Source organism: Sorex araneus, chromosome 1 (genome assembly GCF_027595985.1).
Source record: "Sorex araneus isolate mSorAra2 chromosome 1, mSorAra2.pri, whole genome shotgun sequence".
Classification (NCBI taxonomy): Eukaryota; Metazoa; Chordata; class Mammalia; order Eulipotyphla; family Soricidae; genus Sorex; species Sorex araneus.
This window is the reverse complement of record NC_073302.1, coordinates 21,706,366-21,716,279: the sequence shown is the minus strand read 5'-3', so window position 1 is coordinate 21,716,279 and position 9,914 is coordinate 21,706,366. Positions and strand designations below refer to the sequence as shown.

Sequence of the window (9,914 nt, the reverse complement as noted above, 5' to 3'; positions counted from 1 at the left end):
TTTGCGGACTGGCATTTTATAGTGGAGTTCAGAGCTAGGTTACCTTTCAAGTTTTCAGGAAAGAATGTATGACAGAGTTATGTGTTAGAACCGACCCTGTATCAGGGGCTGAGAAAAATAAAAGTCGAATAGGGGCGTCAGACCCATCTAGGAAGGCTGCCGTTGAGAGAAGGACCCCAAAGCCTTGGGGATTTGGATCCTTCTCGAACCTCCCAGAGCTTGTGCGTGCATGGGGGGGGGGGCGGGGGGGCATCCAGTGAAGCTTATGAGTCTTTGTGTGAACTGGGAGGTTTAAATGGGTGAGTTAAGAGCCGGGGATCAACACCCTAGCACAGGGATTACCGAAAAGTTGACTTGTCACTGGACAGGATGCTGGGGGTTTGTATTACTCCAAATCTGTGTCCCAAACCTGTTTTATACCTCTTTATGTTTCAAGTTAAAGAGGCATAGAGGCTTATTACTGGGGACATACCAACAATGCTTAGTTCCCAGCTGCTCCTGGTCTGTGTTCAAATAAGGAAGAAAGTAGAAAGGAAAGCACTTGATGTGCTTTGTTGTAAAAGACTGGGGAGGGATTGGAGAAAGTACAGGAGAAAGTACAGCTTTGACTTGCACTGGGGTTGACCCTGATTCGATCCCTGGCACAGCATTATGGTCCCCTGAGCACCTCAGGGTGGCCCTCCCAGTGACAACCCCCCCATTAGGTCCTAAAATGCCTGGGGAGACTGGAGAGACAGTGCAACAGGCTGGAATGCATACTTTGCATGCGGGTCTGTGTTCTGTCCATGGTACAGCATGGTTCACTGGGGACTGTGGGAGCGACCCCTGAGAACAGAACCAGGGATAGTTCCCAAGCACTGGTGGGTGTGGTTAAATACTCAAACCCAAACCCAGCACAACAACAAAGGCAGGGGAAAGTCCAGAGATGTGGGTCAGTGATGGGCTAGGTGCTTGGTGTGTGTGGGTCCTGAGCAAGGGGGTCAGGGGCCTGGGGCTAGCCTGGCAGAGTAACTGCCACATACATGCCCAGTGCAATCTTGGCAGTAATGCCTTTTGGGGTCCGATGGCTCTGCAACTCGAGTGTGAGGGCACCATAATCAAGTGTGTGACCCCTGACAAGCTGGACATATGAGCAGGCACCCCCCAACTTAGGGTTTCAGCATGGCAGCCAAGGGTGTAGCCCCCAGTCATCAGTACAACAAAAGTGAAATGAAAGGGGTCAAGGGGCTGGAGCGATAGCACAGCGGGTGGGGCATTTGCCTTGCACGCGGCCAACCCGGGTTCGATTCCCAGCATCATATGGTCCCCTGAGCACCGCCAGGGGTAATTCCTGAGTGCAGATCCAGAGTAACCCCTATGCATCGCCAGGTGTGACCCAAAAGCAGAAAAAAAAAAAAGGAAAGGGGTCAAGTCAATACCATGCGTTTCACACTCACTCACACTCACTTTCTTCTTTTATTTGTGGGGGTTGGGGGTGGAGCCAGGAGTGCCCCCTGGCGGTGCTCAGGGTCAGTCCTGGGTCTGCCACCTGCAAGGTGAGTAACTTACCCCTGTACTATCTCTCTGCCTCCTTACTTTCTAAATTTAATTGTTACTATCATTTTACAGATTAGGAGAAAAATGATAGTGGAGCTAAACAGTTTGCCCCATTCACACTGGGATTTCTTTGCTATGTCTGCTTAGCAGTGGCGTAATTATTGTTTATTCCCCACCTTCACCCCTTCTCAGTTAAAATCCCTTGCCCAATAAGCTTTACATAATTAGGATTAGCAGTGTTTAAGATTACTCCTGGCTCTGCACTCAGGGATCACTCCTGGCAGGAACCAGGGACCACATAAAGTACCTGGGATCGAACCCTGGTTGGCTACATGCAAGGCCATCACCCTGTCTGCTGGCTGTGGTATCTCTCCCCAACCCAGGATGAAAGATTTTAAAATGTTGTACACATGTTTTTCCCATGTTACTGTCTTCTTGACTGACAGACCTGTGATTACTTTCTCTACTCCTTAAAAAAAAAATCTTTTCTTTGTGATGCTGGAGATTGACCCCAGAGTCTTACAGCTGCAAGGTATGAGCTCTAATACTGAGACACAGCCCTAGACTTCAAAATATAATTCTATTTTTTGGTGGGGAGATCATACCTGGTGATGCTGAGGGGGCCACTCTCAGAAGTGTTTGGGGGATCTTGTGGTATGAAATGTAGAATAACCTTATGCAAAGCATTTACTGTAATCCTTTGAAACATTTCCTCAATCCCCCAAATTCTATCTTAATCCTTTATTCTTTTTTTTTTTTTTTGAGTTTTTGGGTCACACCTGGTGATGTACAGAGGTTACTCCTGGCTCATGCACTCAGGAATTACTCCTGGCTGTGCTCAGGGGACCATATGGGATACTGGGAATCGAACCTGAGTCGGCCGAGTGCAAGGCAAACACCCTACCTGCTGTGCTATTGCTCCAGCCCCTAATCCTTTATTTTTTTTTCTTTTTGGATCACACCTGGCAATGCTTAGGGCTGACTCCTGGCTCTGCACTCAGGAATCACTCCTGGCGGTGCTCGGGGGACCATACGGAGTGCTGGGAATCGAACCCGGGTCGGCCGAGTGCAAGACAAATGCCCTACCCGCTTTACTATCACTCTAGCCCCCTAATCCTTTATTCTTATCCGTAAGTAGTATTGTGAGCCTAAATTAAAAAAATCAGAAATAGTATGTTGAATAAGGAATCAGCTCCCAAAATACATTCTGTATGGTTTCATTTATGTGAAATGTAAAAAACCAGGCCATTCATCTGTGCTGACAGAAAGGATTATGATTATCAATGGGGAGAAATAGAACTACTGGGAGACCAAAGGGCTTTTTTAGGGTGCTGGTCCTACTGTATATTGGTTGGATTGCAAGTTACATAATGTGCTTAGCTTGTTAAAACTGATCAAGCTCTATACTTACCTACTTACCTTTTAGAATGTACACTTCAAGCATAGAAAACTAAACACCATAAACACACAAACATGTCCTACATACAAAATATTGTGAATGCCACTTAGGTAGGTCCATGGAAATTGACCAATGCTGTGAAAGCTTCAAGTCGGAGACTGGTAGCCCCCAGGGAAGGGAAGCAAGGGAATAAACTGCTTAGCTGATAGCAAGTTTTGTTCTGGGTTAGTGAAATGCTTTGGATCTAGATAGATGGTGGTTGATAAAGAATGGAATATAGTGAACACCACTGAATTGCTCAGTTTCATGTAACTTAAAGAAAATCGATTCACCAAAGCAATGTGGTGTTATGAATCAGATCCTGGAACAATAAAAGACCTGAGTGGAAAAACTGGTGAAATAATTAGTCTGGTACTTAAATGATCATTTTTTTTCTCAGTTTGACAATTCAATCATGATTATATACAATTAGTGGGAAGATATTGACCAAGTCACTTTTTGGGGGGTTGCGGGTTGGGTTTGGACCATAGTGGGCCAAGGGTTTCAGGAGTGACCCTAGAAGTGTTCAGGGTACTGTATGCAATGCTGGGGATTGAGCAGGGGTTGGCTGCCTGTAAGCACGCATCTGTACTCTCTCTCTCTTTCTGGGCCCCAGAAGCAGTTAATTCTCAATTTCTCATTGGTAAAAAATTAAGTTGCAAAAATAATTTTGCAAGAATAGAAATGGTAACTCTCCCCTTTCAAATCCAGGTCAAATGTATCTTAAAGGGCTGTATTAAAAAAGAATTCATTTATTCTTTGGGGGCAGGGGTCCACACAGCTGTGCTATTACTCATGGTGGTGCTTAGGATACTATCTCTTTGGCCCCACAAAGTGCTGTTTTTTTTTGTTGTTGTTTTTGTTTGCTTTTTTGGATCACACTGGGCGATGCACAGGGGTTACTCCTGGCTCTGCACTCAGGAATTACTCCTGGCGGTGCTCAGGGGATCATATGGGATGCTGGGAATTGAACCCGGGTCGGCCGTGTGCAAGGCAAACACCCTACCCGCTGTGCTATGGCTCCGCCCAGTGCTGTATTTTTTAAAAGCTGAGGAACATTACTTTAGCCTAGTCAGAAAACGCAACTCAAATTCTACCATAGGAGAGGTCGAGACATACTTAGGAAAAACTGGTGGGTGTCCTCAAAAATTCCTCCCGTCTTTAATTTTGTAGATGATAAATCTTAGTATCCACTTAGGAAGGACTGAAGTTATGGGCAAAACGAGCTCACACTTTGCATGTGGAAGGCTGGACGTGCAACCCCCTGAGCAGAGCCAGGAGTAGCCCTTCAAACACTGTCAGGTATGGCCCCACACTAAAAGGAGAAAAAAAAAAAGTGAAGTCTTGTGAAGGAATTGAACCCAGACCTCTTGCATCTAAGCTGTCTCCCTAGCGCTGGGCACTCATTTTTCACCACTCTTAAGTTGAAATTTTAGATTAGCTTGTAAGGCAGGCCTTCCTGAAGCAGGCTCTGATTAAAGGTTTAGCTTTTATTTATCGGGAAGAGAGGAGGGACTCAAACATAATGATGTTCCAGGAAGGTTGCCTTGGCAGGCAGTACACAGGGGAAGCTAGAGAAAGCAGAGCTGAGGCAGGAAGCATAGTTCAAAGCAAACTACAGGAATTCTGATGGGACTTGCCAAAGGGTGCACAGAATTGGGATGTTTCTGCTGGGGCTGGAGAAAATAGCACAGCACCATTGGCTGCTCCCATTGCATGTGGCTGACCTGGGTTCTATCCCTGGCATCCTATAGTCCCCCAGCCCTGCCAGAAGTTGCTGAGTAAATAACAAGGAGCAAGCCCTGAGCACTACTGGGTTTGGCCCAAGAAGAAAAAAGAAAAAACATCAACCTTTCCCCCGGCAAAATAAAACACCCCAAAACTAAAAAGGATGTTTCTGCTTTTTCTGCTTTGAAGGAATACCACTGGATCTAATGGCTGCTGGTCCTATCTTTTGTTGTGGATTTTCAAAAATTTTGCTTTGAGTCATACCCAGTGATGCACAGGGATTACTCCTGGAGATGCTGGTGTGTGTGTGTGTGTGCAGTCATAAGGAATGCCAAGGATTGAACCTGAGTCAGCCATATGCAAGGCAAACACCCTACCTGTTGTACTATGACTCTGGCCCTGTATTGTGGATTGTTATGATTTGAGAAAGCTATGTAGACATAATACAGCATTGAGGTGATGGGTGATGTTAAGTCATAGAGTGCTTGTCTGCACTGCTTGAAAGCAGTTAAGACATAGCTAACATATGTAGCAGAGCCTCCATAAAAATTTGGAGTTGTTGAGAATTTAGTTTTTAGGGTGTCTTGCAGTCACAGAAAAGTGCTGGTGGCAGAAGGGCAGTGGCCTTGCCCGAGACTGAGCAGCAAGAGCAGGTGACGCAAAGGGACCCAGGGCCCATGTTCCCAGAGGTCAGGTCCAGGATTAAGCATCTCAAACCATAAAGGGCATGACCATGGGTCCTCTCTAAAAGCATGACTACAACACATGGGATAAAACAGGAGTCATTGCTTTTATCAAGAACGCTCTTTATTTATACAAAGTATTCGATTTTTTCACAACATTTTTCATTTATCAACTTTTTACCGAATTCATTGAACAAATTAACAGTGTCAACCTATTATTTCATGTCCTATGAATTACTCTAACCCCCAACTTAGAAACAAACAGAAGTGCTTGGAGCACCAAAATGGAAAAAGAAAGACCGAGAAAGGTCAATAGAGGTACTTCTGAAGCAGCAAGAGGGATAGGATATAGGAGATGGTGGAGAACTATGGACATTGGATTCCTGAGCACCATCAGATTTTCTTTAAGGTTCAAAGCCGGGGCCACACCCAGCAGTGCCTAGGGGACCATGGGGTGCCGGCATCAAAGAACTGCAAGCAGAGCACAAGCCCCAGCACTCTGCAGCATCCCCCCCTGGCTCCCCAAAGCATTTCTAAGACGTGAGATCAGAACTAAGGAATCAGTTACACTTTGGGTTATCAAAGTTCCTCGATGGGCAGAAGAGAAGGGAAGAATGAGGAGCAGGAAAGTCAGGGGGAGAGGGAGAGGAGGAGGATGACACAGAGGGAAGACAAAAAGGAGAGGCAAAAGACAAGTTGAGAGAGGGAGAGCTGTGCTCCGAGGAAATAAAGTTTGGGATATACCTGAAGAGTAAAAAGCCATCAGTCCGAGAGGGAATACAAGAAAAACCCTACAACTTTATACCTTGCAGGTTATTACTAACACCACTGTTTTTCAGAGCAGTGAAGTATGCTCTGTAAGGGAACCACTGGCACTCTGGCTTGCTTGGCAACTCCATTTCACAATGCTGGGCTAAAAGCACGGGTGCTGAGCCCAGCTGCTCTGGCAGCCCCAATACCCACAGGCAACAAAGCGAGGCTCCGGGCTGCTGCTGTCAAGTGAAGAACCAACCCGGCAGCTTCCCTTCTTCAATAGCTTTTTCATCGCTGCCTGAAGCGGACCATCCAGAACACTTGCGATCGGCCAGTATTGCCAAATATTGGACAGAACAACAGGCGGACCAGAGCCAATCCCCATCTTCCCCTGAGGCAGGTCTACCTCTAGTACCCTGTGGGTGGCATAGAAATTACTATTTTTTTTAACTAATTTTTTTTGAAAGTAATCTGTGTATGTGTGGAGAAGGGGTGGGTGTGTGTGTGTGAGGGGGGGGGAGTCCTTGGGAGTCAAGAAACTGCCTAGTTCTATATACAAGTAAACCAGGAAGACTCAAATTGGCTGCTCAAATGAGCCATTCAGGATCCCGGCTGCCGAAAAGTCCTTAACTCCGGACCAAGGCGGAACGGGATTCTGCACCTCAGACACTCTGATTCTGGGATGCACTGTTCACTCTGTCCAACCTCGCACCCATGGGTGCTCTGCTCAAGAACCTCCCCAGGTGTCCCCAAACTAGGGGGAGGGTGGGGGGGGCGGCAACCCGGTCAGTTGTCCACTTCTTCCTCCTCATTCTGCTCCTCTTCTTCTAGCCGCTCCTCGTCCTCCTCGTTGTCTTCCTCCCGGCTCTTGTCCTGCTCTTCGGAATCCGTTTTCTTGTCCTTGTCTTTCTTCTTTTGCTCAGAGGCTTCCTTCTTGCCCTTCTGCTCTCTCCTGTAGGCTGGGAAGACAAGGTTGGGGGCGGGAGGTAGGGGGGGGAGGTCAGGAGGGCCCGGGTGCAGGTGCAACCTCAGCCCCCCCCCCCCCCCCCCCCGGGGACAATCTCAGGCCGCCAGATCAGGTCCAGGGTCCCTGCCAGGAGCGACGACAGTGGGGCTGGGGGGTCGGGTGCCGTCCCCCAGGCCAATCTGCTTCTTGGGGGGGGTGTCGGTGGGCGCTGGGGGAGCGCCGGTACCTTCCAGGGCTTCTTTCAGGGGGGCGATGAACCGCTGAAACTCCATCTCCTCCATGGCCGAGAGCACGTCGCTGGCGTTCAGCGTCTTGCGCTTCCCCTTCATGGCGAAGTTGTTGGCGCTGCGCGCAGAGACAGCTTTGAGGGGGGCCCCTCGGCGCCCACCAGCGGTCGCACGGGGAAGCCCCTCCGGTTCCGAGACGCTGGGTGGGGGGGGACAGGGGTGCACGCGCGCCAAGCTCCCGCGGGCGAGTGGGCGGACGGTGGTCCCGAGCTGCCGGGCTTACCCCCCACCCACACCCCCCCCCCCGAAAGCCAGCGCGGGGCGCGGGGCGGGGGGCGCCGCTCCTCACCAGGACGTGGCGTACAGCACGAAGACGCTGGCGGCGCGGGAGATGGCGCTGCGGGCCTCCTTGGAGATGTTCACGCCGTCCGGGAGCTGCGGGAAGAGCCGGCTGAGCCCCCGCGCGCGCGCCCGCCCGGGCCCGCCGCCCCCGCGCCCGCGCCCGCCCGCTCACCGCCTCCTTGATGATCCTGGTGATGACGGCGTTGGGGAGGTTCAAGTCCTCGGGCCGCTCCGCCATCGCCCCCCGCGCAGGCCTCCCGCCCGGGCCGCGCGCGGCTCCGGACTTCCCGCGTCGCTCCCGCGCGGACCCCACGCGGCTTCCGTCCCGCCGCGCGTTACCCACAAGGCCCCGCGCGCGCCGCCGCCGCCGGCCCTGCGGGCCCCGCCTCCTCCGCCTTCTCCGGCCGCCGGTGCTTTCGAGCCTCACCCACGGCCGAGCGCTGAGGTCTTCGGCTCAGACGGGCATCTGGCCCACCCGTATATACCCGCCCACCTCCCGCTCGCGTGTTTCAGCTTCACTAAGTTCCGGGGGCCGTGCGCCTTGAGCTGGGCCATCCGGGCCTTTCCCATAGCGCTCTGCGCCGCTGCCTAGCAACGGCGCGGCCCCCACGGCGAGCATGGGAGCCGGGGGCGTGGCCTGATCCTGGGGTGGGCGGGGCGTCTAGAGGGCGGGGCTTCTAGGGGGTGGGGCCAGCCCGGTCTAGGGTCTAAAGCTGATTTCCGTCTGGGAATTCCGTCTGCATGGCCATGAGGTATCTAACCTGCCCTTTTTGTTTTGGTTTGGTTTTTGTTTTTTAAATTGAATCACAGTTACCAAACTTTCATGATTTTCAGTCTTACAATGATGGAACACCCACCCCTTCACCAGTGCACATTTTCCACCACTATGTCCTTAGTATCCCCAACACCCCCACCCCGACCCACCCCCTGCCTCTATGGCAGACAATTTCTTTCTTTCTCGCTACTTTTGGGCATTATGGTTTGCAATATAGATAGATACTGAGAGGCCATCATGCTTGGTCCTTTATCTACTTTCAGCACACATCTCCCATACCTAGCAGTCCCTCTAACTGTCATTAGTTTAGTGATCCCTTCACTACCCCAGCTGCCTTCTCTCCCAGCTCATGAGGAAGGCTTCCAGCCCCATCTCACCCCCCCCTTTACCAGGAAGAAGCCAAGAAAAACAGCTCTACGGGAGTCGAGGTCCTTAGATTTCTCCCAGTTTTTCCTGATAGTCGATTAAGGATCACAGTTACTGAGTTAGTGCTTGACACAACTGCTTTGGGAGCCCAGCCTTGGAGCTCGGAACTGAGAACTGGGCTTGGCCAGGCGTCAGGCTCTGGGACTGGTCAGGTAACAAGGGGCAGCCAGCATCAAGCAGCTGGTTGTAAGTGTGATGTAGTATTAAGTTCTGGCTGTAACCCAAACTACGTTAAAGTCAAACTTGGGTTTTTTTAGTGAATTGGATTGCAGCCACATGGCCCTTAGCATTGAACTGGTCAGCTTCAGGCAAGGCGGACGCTTAACCCCTTGTGCTGTCTCTCTGGCTCATCATGAACTTGTCTTATTCATTACTGTTCTCCTGCTCGTTCGGGATTCCCTAATGAGCAGGAGAACAGTAAAGAATAAGACAGTCCTGTTTGCTAGCCAGAAACTGTTGACTCCAAAAGTATGATATGAGTAAAAGAGGATGTGAATGAAAGAAAAGTTAAAATACAGCCCTTAAGCTAGTTATTAGGAGTGCACAAGGGGCAGTGATTGAAGCATTACTAGAGAGGGGCCTAGGAAGATGGTACAGCAGGGAGGGTGCTTTCTGTGTACGTGGCTAACTCAGTGCTGGAAGTGATCCCTGAGCATAGAGCCAGGATAATCCTTGAATATTGACCCCCCCCCCCCCCCGTCCTCCTCTCTCAAAGAAAACCCTTTACTAGAGAAAGATTCTGTTTTGTTTTTGTTATTGGACCACACACGGTGGTGCTCAGGGCTTACCCCTGGTGGTGCTTGAGGAACCCTGTGTGGTGCAAGGGATCAAACCCAGGTCGACTGTGTGCAACACAAGTGCCTTAACCCCTGAACTATATTTCTCTGGCTTCAAAATGGCACTTTTTTTTTTTTTTGCTTTTTGGGTCACACCCGGTGATGCACAGGGGTTACCCCTGGCTCTGTACTGAGGAATTACTCCTGGCGGTGCTCAGGGGACCATATGGGATGCTGGGAATCTAACTTGGGTTGGCCACATG

General features: G+C 50.3%; 1 protein-coding gene across 1 annotated transcript; it reads right to left on the bottom strand.

Annotated features, from left to right (window-relative positions):
• Positions 1–5,491: 5,491 nt before the first annotated feature.
• On the bottom strand, positions 5,492–8,169 carry POLE3 (DNA polymerase epsilon 3, accessory subunit). Its single transcript, XM_004600314.2, has 4 exons — positions 7,847–8,169; positions 7,682–7,767; positions 7,332–7,450; positions 5,492–7,097 (listed from the first exon to the last, which is right to left on the bottom strand). Exons 1-4 carry the CDS (start codon positions 7,910–7,912, stop codon positions 6,925–6,927), a joined length of 444 nt encoding a protein of 147 aa, XP_004600371.1. The 5' UTR covers positions 7,913–8,169; the 3' UTR covers positions 5,492–6,924.
• Positions 8,170–9,914: the final 1,745 nt, after the last annotated feature.